At 25.5% G+C, this 21270-nt stretch overlaps 6 protein-coding genes across 8 annotated transcripts; 3 read left to right on the top strand and 3 right to left on the bottom strand.

Moving 5' to 3' along the window:
- Positions 1-125: 125 nt before the first annotated feature.
- Positions 126-1718, bottom strand: LOC108549184 (pseudouridine-5'-phosphatase). 3 transcript variants are annotated; one of them, XM_017902464.1, is made up of 5 exons: positions 1699-1718; positions 1498-1600; positions 716-934; positions 397-629; positions 126-323 (listed from the first exon to the last, which is right to left on the bottom strand). In XM_017902464.1, exons 1-5 carry the CDS (start codon positions 1711-1713, stop codon positions 144-146), a joined length of 750 nt encoding a protein of 249 aa, XP_017757953.1. In that variant the 5' UTR covers positions 1714-1718; the 3' UTR covers positions 126-143. The 3 variants fall into 3 exon arrangements, with proteins under 3 accessions (XP_017757953.1, XP_017757961.1, XP_017757969.1); XM_017902472.1 differs by lacking the exon at positions 1699-1718 and adding an exon at positions 1174-1285 and having other exon boundaries at positions 1498-1555; XM_017902480.1 differs by lacking the exon at positions 1699-1718 and adding an exon at positions 1174-1285 and having other exon boundaries at positions 716-928; positions 1498-1555.
- Positions 1719-2548: 830 nt separating this feature from the next.
- CaBP1 (Protein disulfide-isomerase A6 homolog CaBP1) lies at positions 2549-4662 on the top strand. The gene is made up of 6 exons (XM_017902401.1): positions 2549-2709; positions 2905-3098; positions 3178-3402; positions 3474-3680; positions 3779-4104; positions 4196-4662. The coding sequence occupies exons 1-6, from the start codon at positions 2694-2696 to the stop codon at positions 4512-4514; spliced, it is 1287 nt and encodes a 428-aa protein (XP_017757890.1). The 5' UTR covers positions 2549-2693; the 3' UTR covers positions 4515-4662.
- A 1397-nt stretch (positions 4663-6059) lies between these two features.
- Positions 6060-10156, top strand: Grip128 (gamma-tubulin complex component 5). Its single transcript, XM_017902650.1, is given in 15 exon segments — positions 6060-6131; positions 6230-6658; positions 6729-6988; positions 7066-7237; positions 7333-7543; positions 7626-7926; positions 7990-8186; positions 8260-8473; positions 8475-8534; positions 8607-8826; positions 8903-9191; positions 9265-9465; positions 9545-9627; positions 9704-9863; positions 10102-10156. Coding segments are annotated over 15 exon segments (2916 nt in total). The 3' UTR covers positions 10149-10156.
- A 1389-nt stretch (positions 10157-11545) lies between these two features.
- RagC-D (Ras-related GTP binding C/D) lies at positions 11546-14300 on the bottom strand. Its single transcript, XM_017901856.1, has 7 exons — positions 14286-14300; positions 13095-13243; positions 12591-12997; positions 12377-12513; positions 12163-12305; positions 11928-12076; positions 11546-11807 (listed from the first exon to the last, which is right to left on the bottom strand). Exons 1-7 carry the CDS (start codon positions 14298-14300, stop codon positions 11584-11586), a joined length of 1224 nt encoding a protein of 407 aa, XP_017757345.1. The 3' UTR covers positions 11546-11583.
- Positions 14301-14489: 189 nt separating this feature from the next.
- LOC108549232 (uncharacterized) lies at positions 14490-18753 on the top strand. Its single transcript, XM_017902526.1, has 4 exons — positions 14490-16374; positions 16448-16546; positions 16612-16774; positions 16846-18753. Exons 1-4 carry the CDS (start codon positions 14507-14509, stop codon positions 18751-18753), a joined length of 4038 nt encoding a protein of 1345 aa, XP_017758015.1. The 5' UTR covers positions 14490-14506.
- A 1454-nt stretch (positions 18754-20207) lies between these two features.
- Positions 20208-21087, bottom strand: LOC108549363 (cyclin-dependent kinase 2-interacting protein-like). The gene is made up of 4 exons (XM_017902720.1): positions 21015-21087; positions 20681-20904; positions 20491-20599; positions 20208-20404 (listed from the first exon to the last, which is right to left on the bottom strand). Exons 1-4 carry the CDS (start codon positions 21085-21087, stop codon positions 20208-20210), a joined length of 603 nt encoding a protein of 200 aa, XP_017758209.1.
- Between the last annotated feature and the right edge of the window lie 183 nt (positions 21088-21270).

The following is a 21270-nucleotide window of genomic DNA, read 5'->3' as shown; positions in this document are numbered from 1 at the left end:
ACCCTTTGTTTTTCTTTATTCTCATCAATATTCTACTATTATTTAACTATTATAATGTTATAATATTAAACTATCATCTCTTCTTTTTTAAATTTCTATTATTACTCATTTTAAGAAAACTAATATATATTTAAACTATATACTTATGTGCTATATGGTGGCAAACCAAACAATTCAGGTTGAAATTCTTCAAGACTATTTAATATCAATGTTGGATTTTGAATATAATGTTTCGGTAACATTGGATCTGGAACCATAACAACTTGCATTCCAGCATTAAGTGCAGCTTTTACACCATTTGGTGCATCCTCAAATACAAGGCACTAAAAATATATTTAATTTATCAATAATTGTAAACTAAACCTAGAAAAATCAGAAATATACATTTTAACAAACCTTTGAAGGATCAGGATTATCAAAAAATCGCTTTGCAGCAATCAAAAAAATATCAGGTGCTGGTTTACCATTAATAACTTCAGGATCAGAACCACCAAGAACTTTATGATCAAATAAATCAAATATATTTGTCCATTTTTGAGTTTTTAATTCAAAATTTTGTTTATTTGAACTTGTAGCTAATGCTATTGGTATATTATTTTGTTTTAAGTGCCTTAATAATCGTTCAGCACCTATTTCAAGTTATGATTTATTTAAATCAAAGTTTCTTTACTACTATAATTGTTTAAGTATGGTATTTAGAATTTATACAAATTACCTGGCATTAAGTTTGCAGATGGAAATAATTCTTGATATATTTTAACTGACTCATTCTCAAATTCTTCTGCTGTTATTGGTAAAGATAACATTTCAACCACAACTTTTGCAATGTTTGATGTTTTAAAACCCATAATTTTTGTTTTATGCTCCCATGTAAATTCTTTTCCATAGCGATTTGTAATACGATTGAAAGCTTTTGAATAAAGTAGTTCTGTATCTATTAAGATTTTGATATGAGATACTTAAATAATTGATGTACTGTATAAAATTTACTTAATTCACTAATTTCAACTATAATTCATAATTTCAATATTAATTTGTAAAAATTGTGTTGTAATTAGTTTCAAAATTATAATAAATAAATAATTTTAAACACAAATTTTTATACATGTCTGCAGGTATGTATGTACAAAATTCTAACTTCCCAAAAATTAAAAGTAAAACATACAAACTCACGCATAAGTGCTATTTTAACCCTTTCATTGATAATAGAATCCGTTCATACAGACGTATTTTAATATATAGTCCTCATATTTCTTAATAATTGGCATTGAAACTTTAGTCATTACTACACGTGCATAGACAAAATAAAATTATTATATTCATATAAATATTTACTTATCTATAGCAGATGTTAATTTCGTAAAGTAATACAATGTAAGACATTCATTTCTAATTGTTATATTAAATACAGATTATTTTTAGTTGAATTTCTATATTAGTTAATTCTATACAAATAATATATCACTTCATAAAATATCGAACAAACAATTCACTTACTAAGCAATAAGCCATCCATATCAAATAAACAATGTGTAACACTTTTATATTGACTTTCTGACATCTTTGAATAAATTCTTGAAATTTGTACAATTATCATCACCTTGTATAATCAAAATATCATATTGTTAAACTCTATAAAAGTTTACAATGTTAAAAATATCTTATATAAGACCCTATATTCTAGTGATAACAACTCACGGTCATTTGCAACATGTTAAATCATGGCGCCAACTATGTATGCGATGTATAATAATAAATTAGTTATTTAATTACTTTCACATTGATTTTCATAAATATCTATTTATATGCACTGTTATGTAGTGTAAAATTCTAATTCAAAACTACATGTCTATTTTAAAATATAACAGCTTAAAATTTTTTGAAATTATAAAGAGTTTCCTTAATTAATTAACAAAGAATTAAATTACTGAATCAAATACGTCTTGTCCCTATATGAAAAATAAAATTATTTACATTACAGGTAATAATGTTTTAAAATAGAAGTAGATATATTCTAGATTATATAAAAGTATTTAATAAAGAATCCTAGAACAAAAACTAGTAATATAGTTTTAATATGTATTGAATTAAATAAAATATTAATATAATTGTAAACCAAATAACTGAATTTAGTTTATGTCAATCAATTTTACTACTATTTTACGAAGGTATTATATTCACAATATTGTGAAAATATTATGACTATTAATTACATGTATATCTTCTTATATGAAATTAAAACAATACATTTCATAATTGCTACAATATAAAAATCAATCAAATTCAGTAAATATGAACAATTCGTCCTTCATATATCTATCTAAAACAGTCACCTATATACATTTAAACTCTTTTGTATTATTTTATGTTATGATAAACTTGTAACAATGTTATTATAACATTTAACGTAGAATAATTTTTTAGTTTATGAGACAAAGCAATTCTTGTTAAAACGAATGATCTTGAAATGGAAATCTTTTTTACGGTTATTTCCTTTATAGCGTGTACTTTTTGATTATAAGCAACCAATCAGGACGATCCACGAAAAGTTATATCTGGTTATAAAGAGTGGGGAAACGGAACGATTGAATTTTAGAAGAAAAGGTTGTATTTATTTCAACATTATATTTGAAAGATTTATTGGTAAATGATTTTTTAAAAATTATAAACTCATCATTATTTTGTTAAACAAAATGCAAGAATTTTTAGGTGAGTTTTATAAGTTAATATATGTAGTATATCTCACGATTTATTACTGTTAAATCTTACCGGTAGATGTATATCGTTATGTTTTCTTATTTTTTTACTGAGTATTTACTTCTATTTGATTTTATAAACATTTTAACAATTTCTTTTACATTCTTTGCCTGCAATTTAACATTATTTTATATTTACTTTACTTAGGTATTTTGCTGCTAATTACTGGAGCTCATTGTTTGTACCCCTCAAACTCAGATGTTATAGATCTTAAACCAAACAATTTTGACAGATTAGTAATAAATAGTGATAATGTGTGGATTGTAGAATTTTTTGCACCGTGGTGTGGACATTGTCAACAATTAATACCTGAATATGACAAAGCTGCAACAGCCTTAAAAGTAATTTTCAGTTTTGTATTTAAAATGTTGTTTATTTTTGTTTAATATTATTAAAAGATTTTAATATAATCTTTTACAGGGTATTGTAAAAGTGGGTGCACTAAATGCAGATGAACATAAATCTCTTGGATCAAGATATGGAATACAAGGTTTTCCAACAATTAAAATCTTTGGTGTTGATAATAAACCTGAAAATTATAATGGACCAAGAACTGCCGCAGGAATTGTTGATGCTGCTTTAAATGCAGCTAGTCAAAAGGCACATAGGGCTTTAGGAGGCAAAAGAAGTGGTGGAGATTCCAAGGTAAATATAATAATATATAAAAACTAAGAACAGAATGAACCATTAATAATTAAAAACATTTGTTACTATAGTCTAAAGATTTCAAGGATGTAATTGAATTAACAGATGATAACTTTGATAAAATAGTAATGAATTCAGAAGATATGTGGTTAGTTGAATTTTATGCACCATGGTGTGGTCACTGTAAAAATTTAGCTCCTATTTGGGCATCTGCAGCAACAGAACTTAAAGGTAAAGTGAAATTGGGAGCCATTGATGCTACTGTAAATAGAATTAAAGTAAGTAAGTTTTTTTTAAAAGTAATCTAATTTAAGATTATGATTTATTTGTGTTTTTAAGTTACTATGTATAAAATGAAATTTGAATATTATATTAGGCTAGCCAGTATGAAATAGAAGGATATCCTACCATCAAATACTTTGCACCGGGTAAAAAATCTTTCAATTCTGTGCAAGAATATGATGGTGGTCGTACAAGTAGTCACATAGTAAATTGGGCATTAGAGAAACTGGCAGAAAATGTTCCAGCACCAGAAGTAGTTCAAATTACAAATGAAAAGAGTTTAAGAGAAGTGTGCGAAGACAAACCATTGTGTGTTGTGTCTGTTATACCACACATTTTAGATTGTCAATCAGATTGTAGAAATGAATATTTAAAAATTTTAAATAACCTTGGAGAACAATATAAACAAAAAATGTGGGGGTATGTACTATTCCTACTTACTATTTAATAAAGGAATGAATAAATTCATATTTTAAATTGTAAAAATATATATGTAAATATTTTTTAACAGTTGGGTTTGGGCTGAAGCTGGTGCTCAACCTTATATTGAAGAAGCATTAGAAATCGGCGGATTTGGTTATCCAGCATTAGCAGCTGTAAATACAAAGAAAATGAAATATTCTTTATTAAAGGGTAGTTTCTCATATGATGGTATAAATGAATTTTTACGAGATTTAAGTTATGGTCGAGGCGGTACAGCTCCTTTAAAAGGAGCTCAGTTACCTAAAATTCTTGAAACTAAACCATGGGATGGCAAAGATGCCGAACTTCCACAGGAAGAAGAAATTGATCTTAGTGATATAGATCTTGATGCAAAGGACGAATTGTAATTATAAAACTTAGTGTTTCTCAGGAACATATGCACTCTCATATACATGCATTAGTAAAATACTTAATACTAAAATATTCTCAATATTTATTTTTATATAACATTATTATTCTTGGTTTGTATAACTATGTATTAATGTACAATGATAACACGGCATCATTATTACAATATCAGAAATATTTATTTTTCAACTGAAATGAACTTTTCAGAAAGTTTAATTATGTTAAATTATACGTATTTGGGTAACATCTCTTCCATTAAAAATTAAGTTTACAAAATTTAATTTATTTACTCCAATAAAATTAAATGTAATTCATTTTAGATGAAGCTAAATTTACAAAAAATTTTTATTGTACAAAAACAGATAGAACATTATTTGTACATTTTTAAACATATAATCAGGATAAATTTCACAAACATTTTTTTATGGAAATGTGAATTTTAAATAATAATACATAATATGTTAATATGCATTCCATCAATTACTTTTGGTTCTCCCTAATATGGGACCAAAATAAGTGCATTCATATAATAAAGTTCTTAAGTTCATTACAATTTCATTGTTTGACTGAGTTATGTCAGGTCTTCCATCATAATTATAAAAACAAACTTTATACTGTTATGTAAAACATCATAATATGAAATATGTTTATATGTATATGTGAATGTAAAACATTGTCTCATCTATACATAACTAATTGTAATCTTAATTTGTTTTTAATAAATAAATTATGCTATAAAATTATATTACTCTATGTTGTTTTTTCATTTTATTTAATTACTTTATTGTTTCATAATTTTCGTTTAAAAATATTATTATTGTATGTTATTTTAGAGAAATAAAGTATTTAGACTGTTATTTAAGCTATGTCTACTCTTAATGGGATGTCATCATTTATTTTATACACATTGGAAACTTCAAGAAGTTATCTGAAAAATTCAACTGCCACCAAAAACAATACCTGATACAAAATTTTTTAATCAAATAATATTTGGTTATTTAAAATGTTAACAAAATTGAATTTTCGAGGCAGATTCTATTTTGTCGAAAATGTTAACAAAATTGAAATTTTTTGTTAAATTATATTTTTCATATTATTTTAGTACTATTAATAAAGCAACATATTTTAATAAAAAATACAATTACTTTCCTTCATTATTTTCACTTATTTTATGTTATAGAAATACATTTTTGTATCTATTTAAAAATGGAGTTTAATATACGAGAAGTTGTGCACATACCCTAATTATCGTTTATGTTACTTCAAAAGAAATTTAAAATTGATGCCATTTTAACAAAAATATTCCGATATCATTAGTATAGAAGTAGAATTATATTTATAAAAAAATTGTTGTCATATAATTCCTAAGTTTATATAAAAAATTAAATAAAGAGTATCTTCGAATTCAAGGGGTTAGGGTTCAAATACTTTCTTTTGAAAGTAATTGTTTGTTTTTATTTTCTTTTCTTTTCAGATATTTTCTGCACCTTTAGTGTGCAATTAATCTTTTATCTTAATTTTTTACTTTTTACATTTGGACAAGAATGGGTACAAAAATATTGAATGATATTCACAGTGATATGAAACAATTAATAACAGCAATTACTTCCTTTGAGGTAATATTTGTTTGAAATGTAATTTATTAATTAATAGAATAATAGATACAAATTTTCATAAATAATGCACATGTTTCATTTTTGGTATAATTTTTTAGGAAAATGAAGAAGGATTTCGAATTTGTGAACGATTCTGTATGACAAATATTAAATATCACCGATATTTATCTGTTGACAGTAATAGTACAAAAGAAGCTATTAAAGCTCTGATTATAAAGTTTTCAATCCATGGAAAATATGACGTAGCAAAAAAATTTGAGGAACTTGTTGATACATTTTTATTAAGTTTTAATTTTGAACAACATCCACAATATGATTTACAGTGGCATCTATTAACTCTATTATTGGAATTAGCTAAGGAAACTTGTAAATCTGATTTAGAGTCTTTAAAATTGACACGTGGAGAATGTACTTTCAATATAACAGGTGAAAATGAAAGTGAAGTGACTGAGGAAATTGATTGGTCTGAATATTTAAAAGAGGGTCAAGAAGATTTTTTCAATGATTATAAGAGTGATACAGATAGTGTAAATATTGTTAGTTATTTACTTATAGTATATTTGTATTTAATTAAAACAGATATTTCATTTCTAACAGGAATGGACTGATGATACAGAAGACACTGTGGATATATGTACAAACTTTGAAACACCTATAAATGTTACAGATTCAAATAAAGCAATATGCATATCATCTGTTGACAAAGAACTAAATAAATTATCTTTAGTCCTGAATGAAGAACTTAAGTCTAAAAATTGGTTATTGTCAAATGTTCAAAACACTTGGTGGAATGAATTAGAATGGCGAAAATATCCAGTAAAAAGTAGATTTTGTGATGCTCATCTTTGTGAAATTTGGTAGCTATTTATTTTTATTGAAATTATTTTTTCTTCATATTTTATTAAAATATCTTAAATATATTCACACTAAACAGGCATAAAGCAAATGGTAGAGATTTTTATGCATTGGGGACACTCAGCGAGTATCTAGTATGTAGGGAATTATTATGGATGTTTTATGCTCCAATGCAAATGGTAGTATTTCGACAGAATGAAGAAACAGAATTTTCTATTTGTCCTGATATATCTATACCTAGTTTAACTACTGTGAGTAATTACTTAATGTAGAATCAACATTGAGATACATTTAATATATGCATGATTTTTAATTATTTAAGAATAATAGTAGTAAAATATTATAGGCTGCATTTAATAATATTCTTTCACCATTTTGTAAGTATTTCTCAATGATATATGACATAGAACAATTTGGAATTAGATTATATTCAGAGCATGATGATTTTTGTAAAAAACCACCTTTGACATATGAAACATATAATGCCATTCTGAGGCAACATTTGATGAATTTTAAAAAGGAAATAATTGATATAGAAAAAAGTCTTATGAAACAAGGTATAATAAAATCTTTTTCAGATTAATAATCTCATAAATATTTTTGTTATAATTATTATTTTATATTTATATTGTCTTTCAGATAGCAACCTTACATTTTTGTCTTTATCGTCAAGTTTAAAAAAACATTTATATAGTGTAAAAATTTTATATGAAATTCATAAAAAGTCTATATCTAATTGGAAACTTTATCCAAATTGGAAATGTGCATCTAAACTATTATCGTCATTGTATTTTGAAATACAAAATTCACACAATCCAGAAAGAACAAATATTTGTATCAGTTTATATTTATCTAGTCTTACTGTTTATTTAAATATAATTGACACATGGTTAAGTGAGGGTCGATTTGAAGATTGGAGAGAAGAATTTATAATCACAAGGTAAAATTATATTGAATATGGAGTAAAATGATTATAAATGATAAAAAAATTGATTCATTCTAGGTTATCAAATAATGTAGTTTCAGAAAATAGCTCACAATATGAAACATTTTCATTGAGATCTTTAGATAGTATATGTTTAGCAGATCCAATTATGCAATTCTTAATAAAAAAGGTACAATATATCGGACAGAGCATTGAATTGTTAATATCTTTGGATAGAGTTACAGATATATGGAAAATTAATATTAGGGATAGAGGTATATAATATTTTTATATATCTCATTTTTCATATCATTACAATTTGTATTAATACTTCATATACTTTTTTAGAATTGACAAAATCTTTAGTTGATGAATTTTACACTAAATTAGAAACAGAGATTTCTAAATATGATATCAATGAACAACAAGAAGAAGAAAAGGTATCTTCACCTGAGAAAGAAGAAATTATAGAAAATGAATATGATGAAGATATGAAAAAAAATATCATAAAACAATTAACTGAATTTAATAATCCGTTTTTATTAAAAGCATTTGAAGATTATTAACAGTGCTGGTGTTTCCAAAATTCAAGATATCAAAGTAGAAACTAGTATTTTCAAAAAGTACTTTTATTATACATTTTAAATAAAGTTTCTTGTAAAAATATTTTTTAAGTATAAAATGTAATATTTTAGGTTTGAAAGAATATCAAATTATATATTACCATTTAGAAAAATATTAGAAAATATTTTAGCAGAAATTTTGGTTTCACGATATAATGGCGCCAGTAAATTAGTTAAAAATATTATGTCTGAAGAATATAAATTAGAATTACATTTAATGTTAATGAGATCTGTTTATATGATGGAAGCAGGTCATATCATGAATAAATTTTACCAAAGATTGTTCCATGAGGTACAGTATAAAATAATCAACAGACAATGTATCACATTCTTAATTATCAAATTTTTATTATATAAATTTTGTTTAGATTGAAACTAATCAAATGTGGAATAATTCATACTTTTTGTCATGTATACTTGAAGAAATCCTTTCTCAATGGTGGTCAGATTCAAGTTCGCGATGGTCTGTTACAGTTTCTAATACTTATACAAATCAAGTATTAATGGCTATTGACAATATAACATTACATTATGCAATAGGATGGCCTATAAATATTGTATTAAACGAAAAGACTTTTATAAAATATAATGAAATATTTAGATTTCAATTAAAATTAAAATGGGCTTTGTGGACATTAAATAATTTAAGATTTAGTGGTAAGAAAAAGTATTGAATATAAAAGTATTCATATTTTTAATAGAATATTATATATAATGGTATTACTTATAGATTTAGAAGGTTCAAGATCAATGTATAAAAAGAACAAATTAGAACAGTTTCATATAAGACGTATTGAAAGTTTACGATTCTGTTTGTTACATGCAATTACTTCTGTACATACTTATTTATCAGGTCAAGTATTACAAAATTTAAGTCTTGTATTAGAGAAATCTTTGATACAAGCTGAAAGTTTAGACACAATTATATCAGGTATAATTATAATTTAAATAATAAATCTTATATATATACATAATAATTTAAATAACATAATAAATTTCTGAAATTACAGTTCATAATGAATACTTAAAAAAAGTACATGAACATTGTTTACTAACTACAGAGTATGAAGATTTAATGGCAACAATAAATAATGTATGTATATATGTCAAAGGTTATTATCTAATACGATGTTTTATACAAATACATAACATACATAAATTTATTTTAGTTAATTGAAATGTGCAATCATATTCGAGTTCGATGGGATTATAAAAAATTAACATTTGCTAGCGAAGAATTAGATGTGTTAGAAAGCAGTTATAACAAATATCACACATACCTTGCTTTAGCTTTACATAATGCAGTTCAGAATAAGGATGCAAATTATTGTAAGTCTGAAATTCTATTAACAGCACTATATGACTCATTTCAAACTGATATTCCCAAATTTGATACAATTATTTCAGTATCAAGGAAATAAAATTATAAAGTTATAAATGTTTCATTGCACTACCTTATGAAGACTTTTTATGATTAGTACTAAACTCTAAAAATAAATACATTACGCATGTTAATTTAGATTATTATTTAATGTTTTTCTTTTTTTTTTAATTGCTTTGTTCACAGTGACTGGCTTAAGCTCTGCATTTAACTGCAATATGTCGTATGTTTAACATTGATATATTTAAAAAATTTTTGTGTCCAATAATAATGCTATATTCTTTAAGAAGTAACATTATAACAAATTGCATTATCACAAAACATTTTTATTTATTTTTACGAATAACTAAGTGCCAAATAAAAATACAATTCATTCATTAACAAGAATACCAGCAATATATTTCTCTTACTAATGCTTTGTAATTAATTGAGCTACAGTTTCTTTTAATAAAACATGTGTGTATAGATTGTGTATCCTAAACATTTTTAAATGTATTTTATAATTTATGTAAATTTATTAGAATATTTATGAAACTTGTAATATTGTATATTTTGTTAAATAATTTATACATCAAAAACATACCAGTTCATATTATACAATAAAAATTAAATTTCTTTTTATTTTATTTCTTTCTTAATTTACTTCATGAATTTATTCCTTCTGCTCTAAAGTCCTAGTCAATCCCTATAAATTCTTTTCAGATGAAATGATACTACAATATCAAATTAGCACAAAAAATGTTTATATAGAAAATAATATTACTATGTGTCCATTTAATAATCTTAGTCGCAGCTTACTAATTGAAATAGCTTATCAATATTTACCACCATCAGGCTTATCTATACCAATTCCAAAAATTATACACAAGGTAGAGTGGTATAGTAACAGGTAAGAAAACTATTTTAAAAGATATTATTTATTAAACTTGTAAGTAAAATTATTTATATTAAATAGAATAATAATTTTTAAAAACAATGAACTTATAATGAGATTTAAAAACATTAGTACTAAATTTGAAATTTTAAAACTTGTATATTTCAGTTTAAATGCTGAAAATTCTTTACCAAATCATATTACTCTAAATGAATATGAACAAACATTTTCATATATACGTTGGCATCAATTAGAAGAGAACATTGTTACAATCAATTTATCTCCATATATCTTACATCGCGAAATGCAAGATTTTATTAATAATGATAAATTACTATGATATAAATAAATTATAATCGAATTTAATCAAATATGATTACAAAATATATACTGACGAACATAAGATATGAAATAAATGTTTATTGAGAACTATTATTTCTGTATTAATTTATATTAAGAAATTGAAAAATAATGAAAGGCTTTATAACAATAATTAATAGTAATTGTTAATAGACATGTGAATTACTATTTTTGTAAGTGAGAATAATTTATTTTAAGACACACGTAGGTGCGTGCGTGTGTGGTGTATTGTACATATATGTCTATACATATATACACACACATTTATGTAATTTACTTAAATTAATCTCATTTAAAAAGTTGGTAAGAAGTAATAAAATAAGTACATCTTGTATTAAGTAAATATTTATAAAATTAAATTATGAATAACATGATTATGATATATTATTACCAGTATGTAAAATAAAAGTGAAAAATTCTTTTTGCCCAAACATCTAAAGAAAAATTCTATTCTGTGCAAAACTCTGTGCAATTACAACAGTACCATTTTGTCCCAATGTTCCACTTTGTGATACTGTAGGTGCATTTGTAGTTTCATTCAAATTAATAGGTGGTGTTGAATGATTATTAACACTTGTGGTAGTTAAAGCTTTATTGCGTAATTCAAAGACCTGTTGTATTGCTTTACGAAAGCAAAGAAAGTTATAGTCAATTACACCTATAAATTGAAAAGAGAATTTAAATATAAAATTAATAATTAATAATTAATATTATATAGTTATTATATATTATCACTATTACTCTTCTTAATAAATTTATCACAAGAAGATTATGTTACCTTGTCTGTCAAAATTATCTTCACGTAAAATACAGACTAAAGCCAAGAATTTATTAACTTCTCGTAAGTATAAAATTGTTCCATTATTTAATTTAATTAAGCTAGAACTTTGATTATCAAATGCTGCAGCCTCTAAATCCTCTCTCAAACTAAAATTAATATGTAACACTATGTATAATAGAATGAATATAAGAATATATATGAACTTTTATACAGAAGTTTTTATAAAACATACCCATATATGTAAGACACATCAATAACAACATCAATCATATCACAACATAGTTCATAACTTTGCATATCTACAGGAGAACTATCAGTTGCAATGTAAATTTTAGATACTACATCAAACAAAAATGCCTTTTCAATAGCAGAATTCTAAAAAATAAATTAAATGTTACTTTATAAAAGCATATCGTAAATCTTTACATATTCATATTATTTCTTACTGATATAAGTATGTTAAGTAAATTTTCTAGAGTTGGTAACTGTGGTATCAATTTTTGTACAACTTTACTAAATGCTTCAAATATACTATGATCATATATAGATGTTAAATGAAAACTTAAATGTATTTGGTCACATCCTGAAATATATGTATATAAACATTTGTAAATAGTTATTGATAAAATAAGAATTCTATATTAGTTATTTTTTATTTACCAGAATCTGCAAGATCATCATTTGCTCTAGTATGTATATCTCTTTGTGTTTCCATCTTACAATCATCGGATAAGCCATCAACCTTATGTATGAATACTTCAAACTTTATTGCTTGATTAACTTTATATGCTTTTGTGACTGTTAAATGAAGTTTATTAAGTGCTTCCATATAATCATCCTGTGCATCAATAACAAAAACTAATGCTCCACAACCACCAAATATCATATCACTATCAAAAGTAGGGTCAAAGAAGTCAATTTGCCCTGGAAAGTCCCAAATTTGAAACTGAACAAAACTAGAATTACTTATATCATCTTTAATAATTTTATTCGTGCTCTCTAGAAATAGTGTTTCATTTGGTGACATCTTATGAAAAACTACTTTCTGTATTGATGACTTTCCACTCCTAAAATTGATATTAATTTCATATAATTAATAATAGGATTAATAGTAATCTAATAATTAATATTATTAAAACATAAATATTTTAAACATTTAGATACCTTCGGAGACCCATTAATAATATTCTAGGTTTTTGTTCTCCTGCTAAAGGATCCATGGATCCTTCTGTTTCTCCATCAAACGGAGCATATCCAAAATCCTTAGGAAAAGAACCTACATCGTATCCAGCTTGATACTGATCATCATCGTCCTACAACAACAATGTTTTTATTAATATAAATATTATAATAACTAATACATACTTAAAGTTAATTGAAGAGTGGTATAGACAGTTGTTTTTATTTTTTATTTTATTTGTTTTTTAATACTTATTTAATATCTTATAATGTGTTAGATTTATAAATATTTTGATAATAAAATTTAAAATTAAAATAAATGGCAAAATTACATTAAATTATTTACATTAAAAAAAATTAGTTTAAATATTGAAATAATTGCTACAAATATACTATTACTTCATTGTTAGACAACAATTTTATTATTCTACACACGAGCGTGCGCGCGCGACACACACACAAAGCGCGTACGTGCACATAAAATATAGCATTATTTCGTTTAGAATAATTTATCTGTAAATGAGATAATATAAATTGTCATCATAGCAAATTGAATCATTGATGATACTTACCATATTCGTACTTTGTATATTTTATTTATTTAATATTCCTTTTATGTTAGGATAGACTTTGGATTCGCGAAATTTACAATATTATCGCACAACTACAAATTAAAAAAACTGTGCATTAATTGCAATTAATATCAACGTAAATTATATGTATCCGTATACACAACTTTATAAAACCGTAATAAATCATACACAGTAGTTTGATATAATATCAATGCAAGTGACGATTGGACTAAAATATGACCAAGTTGATACACGAAAATAAATATTCCTTTTTAATCAATTAGGATTCGGAAATAAAGAATTGTACAATAAAATTTGTACAACATATTAAAATATCATTTATAGATTTTTTGATGTGTTATTTGTTCATAATTTATTACAATTTCATTATCGTGCAAAATATATTTTTATAACAACATATGTAGGAATATATTACACTAAAATTTGTAATTTCATCATATATAAAAATACTTTGTGTAACTACAATACTATATTACAATTATATTACGGTATTACTATTGCTACAATTTAATATTGTATTAAATAAACGGTGCAATGAAAATAGACATAAATGCGAATTACCAACTCTGGAACTGTATCTTACTGATACTGTCGCCATTTTCTTTGCTACACCTGTGGCAAACTTCATATATTTCATGTGTTTCTGTTTGCGCGAAAAACGTGCACAGCGAAATGAAATAAACGTAAATTATAAAGAGATTTTTTGAGAAAAGATTCATGTAATATATTATTGAAGAAGATGAAAGTGATTGTCATTATTGTGTAATTATATTTTATAAGCTAATAAGCTATAAAATTTAGGATATGGCAGAAATTTCGAATTCTACTGTGTTTACAAACGATGCATCTTCTACTGGTGCTTCCGATTTGCTCCAACAAGCGTTCCAACAAGTTGTTGATGATGACGATCATGATAATGAATTTGTTGCATTTTTACAAAATGATGACAATGATTCTCAAACTATTCACTTAACTCCGGAACAAGCAGCCGCCTTAGGATTAACCTTCGAGGTAAACTCGAATGAAGAGGTTATATATCAACAAGATCAAGATAATACTACTTCAAACATACCAGAAAATGTTTCTACAAAAGATAATATTAATGTACAGGACCAAAATTCGTTATCTTCTCAGGAATCTATAACAATCGATCAATTAAATTATCAACCCGAAGAAGTACAAAAGTCCAGTGGCACTGGGTTGATTAAAACAGAGTGTATTGATTTTCAAGATTGGCATATGCAGAAAGTTTCTGAAGCAGAACAACTTCAAGATCAAATAGTTGAGAATGATATATCAATAGAAGAAATGAACTTAAATAGTCAAAGCCATGAATCTCAACAAATAATTGAACATCATAATAATATAATACATCAAAGTTCAGCTACACAGACAATAGTTTTGGAGCAGCCTAAAGTACATACAATAAAAGCAGATGTTACGCATGTAAAAAATATTCATGAAAATGATTTGCAATATACTATTGAAGATAATATTGCACAAAGTCAACTTAATACAATACCTAATACACAAGCGCAAATCTTACAAAAACTACCTGTGATTTTACCATCTTCACAATTTATTATAAAACCTGCACAAACTATATTGAAACCAGCTAAAAATATTAGATTACTTCAAAGTTCTAATAAACTCACTAATACAACTGTTAATTCTATTAATGCTGTGCATTCACTTAATACTAATTCAAACCCTAATTCTGTACTTCTTTCAAAGGCTACAATATTAAATAATTTATCACCACAAATAATTAAAGCTACACCTATAACAGCTCAGCTGTTAAATACCAGTGGAATATCTGCACAATTGTTAAATCATTCTCAGCTTTTAACTGGTACTTGTGAAATACAAGGTCAATCTGTTGGTACACCACATATTTCAAATACGATAGTAAATACAACATCTGGAGCAACACAAAATCTTGTTACTTCACAAATACGTTTATCTCCAATTGTAAAAACATCGCAACCTCTTCAAAGAGGAAATGTGCAACAGTTTTTAACTCCAGTGTTAAAAAGTGCATCAACTGTGCTTCCAAAGACTAATCAGATTCTTAATAATACTAATGTGGCTACAGCTATTCCTGCACAATTTTTGAAGTCAGTACAAATCCCTCCTCAGTTACTTAAAACTAGAACTACAATTGGCAAAAAAACTACAGGTACAATTGGAACACCAAAAACTACAGCTAATTCTGATACACCAGTTGTACTTCGAACTGCATCGATTGTTAAGACACAAGATTTAAAAACAACAACAACAAATTCTACATCTATTTTAAAACCAACTCAAATTTCTTCAACACCTATATCTATTTTAAAACCTCAAGCAAAAATTGCATTTAATAATACAACTAAACAAAATGTAACTCTTGCAACTCAAAATGTTGCCAACATTTCAAGTAATTCACAAAACACTTCACAAAAGACACAACAGAGCAGTACATTTGAATCTGCTAAATCAGTTCAGGGTGAAACTATTAGACAAAAACTTAATCTTGTAGTAAATGGCACAAATCTTAAAGTGAATAAAAAAAGTAAAGGAACTCCTATTAAATCCACAACAATAGCAAATGAATCTACAGATGCATCCAAACCATTAGGTTCTAGTGAAAATCCAATACAAATAGTTCAGCAAGGTCAAACATTTCATAGGTATATGAATAGTACAGAAATAATAATGTATTTACCAAATTTTTTTATTTTACAATAATTATATTTATTCTAGTATGCAACGTCTAACACCAACACAATTGAAACAAATTGCACATGTTTTGCAACAACGCAGTCAAGAAGCAACTACATCAAATGAAAGAGTAGTATATAGGTCAGTACATACATTTATTACGTATTATGAAATTTTATATGTAAACAATTTATATATATGTTTAGAGTTGTATTTCCTGAAGAATTAGATTTACAAATTAGAAATCCAGGAAACTTATTAAAAAATCGAGGTGGAAAAAGAGGTAGACCAAAAAAAAGTGCTATCAGACCTTCTTTACTTCCACCTAAATTGCCTCCAATTCCTGATGAAGAACAGGAAGAATTAAAGGTAATACTTATATATATTTTTCTACATATTGAAACTATTTTATAATGTTACTATACTAATATTTTGTTTAGGATGAAAGGAAAAAAGTTGTAGCCAGAACACGATCTGGAAGACTTTCTCGACCTCCTAGACATATGGTACGAGATTATAAACATTTACATCATTTAGACTTTTTGCAACCTGATTTAGATGATTCAGATGGTGGCTATAGTGATTATAATACTAATAATGATAAACTTGAGGAAGAAGAATCACCTAAAGAGTTATTAACAGGACTGGAAGTACCAAAAAGAAAAATATCAGATCATTTCAGATGTCCTACATGTAATAAAATATATTTAGGACGTACTCGTATGGCAAGGCATTTTGAAATGCATCCTGATCATGGAAGTCCTGAGCAACTACCTCCACCAACACCTGAACCTGAATTAAAACAAAATGGGGGACAAGATCCTTTAAAACGTAAAGGAAAAAAGCGAGGTCCTTGGGCTTATGTTACACCAGAAGCTAAATCGGAAAGACGTCAAATAAAATTACAGGAAGCTATTTCCGTATGTGAAGATCTCGAAATAATTAAAATAGCTGCAAAACCGGTACTTAACGCACAATCATTGTTTGATTTATTAGTACTAAAGTCTGAAAACAATGTAAGAATATTTTTGGACGAATTAAAACAATTAATGGATAAAATACGAGAAAAGGCTGGAACAATATTAACAGTTACAAACAGTGATGAAGAATCAAACAAAGATTTAATTGATATTAATGAAGAATCACTTTGTGATGCTTTAGGTCTTAATCCAGGTTTATATAAAATTAACAATGAAGCTCTGAAAAAGGTTGATACTTCTATTTGTACTACTTATGAGAATGGAGAACCACCTCTTAAACTTCAGAAGACAGATAATTCTGAAGATGCTAAGGATAATATGGAAGAGCGAATGTCTAGTGGTTTTTCTGAAAGTTCAGATCTCAGTGTTTCAGACTTTTTAAGTGATAGAAGAAGTGACTCTGTAACAAATCCTACTTGTCCAGAGGTGCTATCAGCTTTAACATTAATGCGAAGAAATCCTAGTCCTGTGAATAATGCAGAGAATAATAAATCTAACAATGTATCTAAACTTTTAATTTCAAATCCAGAGATTCAAAGTCAAATTTCAGATAATCCTGGATTTCAAAAGGTGGATATTACTTTACCCAAAGTTTCGAATTATCAAAAAACAGAGTCTCATAAAGAGAATTTTACAAAACTAGGAAACAGCTTAGGATCGTCAAATTTTTGTAAAATTGAAGATAATTATGAGCAATCTAAGATAGATCATATGGAACAAGCTTTCATAAAATTAGAACCAACGGAGCAAGGTTTTGTTAAATTAGAAAATGGTTCCATGGAAACTTATACAAAGCAAGAGACTCAAAATTTTGATAAAATGCAAAATGGTTTGAACAGCATGGAAAATGGATCTCAGAATTTTGTTAAAGGATTCCAAAAACTGGTTTCTAAAATAATTCCTATGACTTCATCAGATATAAATTGTGTTAAAACTCAATCTGCATCATTAGATACAGGTTCTTGCAAAATAATGCCTGCTACTTCTGGTTGCAAAATTTCAGATAATCTACCTATGCTTCAAGATGCAGTACCAATAATTTCTAGTAATTGTGATACTAGTATATTTGGCAGTTCAGAAAATTTAGATATGTCAAAAATAACTCAGTATGATCACATAGCACATTTAGACATTTTAAATACAAGTGGAGTAATAGATAAAAACTTATTAATTGATGAAAAATTAGTAGAACAATTGCATCTAGTAGATCAATCAAATTTAGTCGATGAATTAGTATCTGAACGATTGAAAAATATCATGCCAGATAATATTTTAGAAAACAATTTGATATCAAATAATTCAAATTTAGATACAGATCTTGATTTTGAAGCATTAAGTGAAGAATTTAATAGAAATACTAGAAGTTGATTCTTGGATAACTGCATGCAAAATGTTCCTAAAAAAATTGAAATGATATGTATAGTGTATAATAATATCGAACTTACAATTGGAATTGTATATGTATAATTACACAATGGTGTAGATATTTTTTTATAGAATTTCTGACAGTATCATGATCAATACATTATAACTTCCATATTTGAATGAAGAGTACCAATAGTAAAGTAATATGTCTTTATTCTGATATGTGTATGTAAATAAGACTGTTTCTGTTATATTTATTGTGTATAATGTATATTTCATATAAAAAAAGGCAGTGTTATGATGTACTGGCAGTGTCAAAAAATGTATTGATGTTATATAAAGAAACTTTACTTTGATGCATTGCCTTTGACAAATTTTTACTGCAACACATAGATATTTTTTATTTTTAGTAAACGGTCTTTATAATCATACACATAGTGCAACTAATATTTTGAGTCTAAGTTTAGTTTCTTGAAAGAAAATTCATGATAAACTAAAAAATAAAAAATCAAGACCACAAAATTACATATTAAATAGTGTAAAACATAAAAATTCTATGTAAATATAATTTCTCTTAATTATTAAACATGTAGTTAACTAGAAATATATTATAATAATTTTTTTTAGTTACAATGTTACAAAAATGATTATGCACAAATTATTTTATGATTCAATTTTAACTTCTTACATTTATTATTAAATATTTAACAGGGTAATACCCATTGATAAATGAATGGAATAAAAGTCATATTTATATTATATCAATAATTTCATAATAATTATAAAAGAAAAGTATTGAAAATGTGAAAATATAACAACCTCAAAGATTATAAATGATGATTAATAAATCAAACTGAACTGTTTACAACTTTTGTATGAAATACTAAATCATTGAAAATGTTTGAAACACCAAAAAACAAAAAAGTAATTCCATCCACATTGTTATAGCATTTATGTACAGTGGAAATTATTAATTTTGTATTTATCTGTAAATATGTATTATACATATATAAGAAGTTATTGATATAATTAAAACGTTAATGGCACTAGTAACATTAGAATAATTATAACTAATCATAAAATGCATTCATTTTGCAGGTTTGGTTCCTTGTATTTGTGAGATACATTTTCTAAAATCTGCATTTTTAAGCAAATATGTAGTATGTTTATACTTGTTTATATTCATATTAATCCTTTGTGATCTCGGGTACCAATTGTAAACAGAACTTCATAATTCATTTTAGAATCAGATGATATATTTCAATTCCATATTTTTTGTTTTGTGAAATTATACAAATGGTATTTGAAAAGCCACAAATAAATGATCATTCTGTTAATCTTTGTTTTATTTCAATAATTGTAACTTATCATATAATACAAAAAAATAATTATTGTAAACATTGAATCGTTTTTGAAATAGAAAAATACTTACCAAAATTTATAAAAATAATAACTAACTACCTATGCCCACTCTCTATTAACATTGATTCCAAACATATTGTTAGATTCTCTGGTAATAATGGCTGATGCACCCAACTAGCAAGGAATAACATTTTCCAAGATTCCGTGTAATGATGTGCTACATTTTTCAAAATATTACGTTTTACTTTTGCCTCATGAAAATATGCATTATATATTGATTCTGCAACTTGCCCTAAAATTAATCATAATGTTTTTAAAATAGATTAACTATAAAATTATATTACATTTTATAGATAAAATATAATTATGTATTTTTACCAAATTTTAAACTGGTCCATGTCATAAATAACTTGTCCATATTAGTTTCTAAAGATGTTGTTATTTTTATATGATGTGTAATTTGAGCAAGATTTTTTACAATGTCATCCTAGAAAAAATATCATAATAAAAATATTTGTACTATAATAAGAATATTAGGCAAGATATAATTATATGAAAGATGCATTACCAATGCATCACAGACAATTTCTAATTTATCACATTGTTCTTGCAAAATTTTAGAATAAGATTTATCTTGTTTTACTTGAGTTATATCTTTCAGCAATACTACACCTTCTAAGTGAAATACATTCCATGTTTGTATATTTTGATGAATATCTGCAATTAAATCTCGTATATGTCGAACAGTACCAGTTAAATTTTTCCCTTGTGTTGACTTTCCATATGAAAGTTCTATAATATAAATTTAATAAAATATGTCAATTTCTTACATGTAACATATTTGTTTGTATCAAATATATGTTGCTAAGAAATTAATATATAAAAAAAATTAAAATGCTTACTGTTGACTGGTGAAAATTGTCCCGTACTCATAATTTGTATTGTGTTGTTATATTCTTTTTTAGCATAATCCATTGTAGCTACTTAAATACTTAATAATCATATAGTTAAAAAAATATACTTATAAATATCTACATACAATTAAAATTACAATACAACAATAAATTTGTTCGTTTAATGATTATTTGAAGCATGTTATTTTTACCCACATAAAAGATCATACAGCGACTTGACACATATATATGATTATTTCTCATA

The sequence above is a fragment of the Eufriesea mexicana genome, unplaced genomic scaffold (assembly GCF_001483705.2).
Source record: "Eufriesea mexicana isolate 0111107269 unplaced genomic scaffold, ASM148370v2 scaffold474474812, whole genome shotgun sequence".
NCBI lineage: Eukaryota > Metazoa > Arthropoda > Insecta > Hymenoptera > Apidae > Eufriesea > Eufriesea mexicana.
Note: the sequence above shows the minus strand (reverse complement) of the source record. Positions and strands in the feature narration are given on the sequence as shown.

Coding starts and splice junctions, on each gene's coding strand:
- RagC-D (XM_017901856.1), bottom strand. Junction 12,306..12,376: donor TACTTAACATACTTATATCA/GTAAGAAATAAT, acceptor TTTATTTTTTAG/AATTCTGCTATTGAAAAGGC. Junction 12,077..12,162: donor GATGTGTCTTACATATATGG/GTATGTTTTATA, acceptor TATTAATTTTAG/TTTGAGAGAGGATTTAGAGG.
- LOC108549184 (XM_017902464.1), bottom strand. Junction 935..1,497: donor TATGGATGGCTTATTGCTTA/GTAAGTGAATTG, acceptor AAATCTTAATAG/ATACAGAACTACTTTATTCA. Junction 630..715: donor ATCTGCAAACTTAATGCCAG/GTAATTTGTATA, acceptor AACTTGAAATAG/GTGCTGAACGATTATTAAGG.
- CaBP1 (XM_017902401.1), top strand. Junction 3,099..3,177: donor AAGCTGCAACAGCCTTAAAA/GTAATTTTCAGT, acceptor AATCTTTTACAG/GGTATTGTAAAAGTGGGTGC. Junction 4,105..4,195: donor TATAAACAAAAAATGTGGGG/GTATGTACTATT, acceptor ATTTTTTAACAG/TTGGGTTTGGGCTGAAGCTG.
- LOC108549363 (XM_017902720.1), bottom strand. CDS start 21,087: ATGGATTATGCTAAAAAAGAATATAACAACACAATACAAATTATGAGT. Junction 20,600..20,680: donor AAATTGTCTGTGATGCATTG/GTAATGCATCTT, acceptor TATTTTTTCTAG/GATGACATTGTAAAAAATCT. Junction 20,405..20,490: donor ATGGACCAGTTTAAAATTTG/GTAAAAATACAT, acceptor GATTAATTTTAG/GGCAAGTTGCAGAATCAATA.
- LOC108549232 (XM_017902526.1), top strand. CDS start 14,507: ATGGCAGAAATTTCGAATTCTACTGTGTTTACAAACGATGCATCTTCT. Junction 16,375..16,447: donor CAAGGTCAAACATTTCATAG/GTATATGAATAG, acceptor TATTTATTCTAG/TATGCAACGTCTAACACCAA. Junction 16,775..16,845: donor AAGAACAGGAAGAATTAAAG/GTAATACTTATA, acceptor TATTTTGTTTAG/GATGAAAGGAAAAAAGTTGT.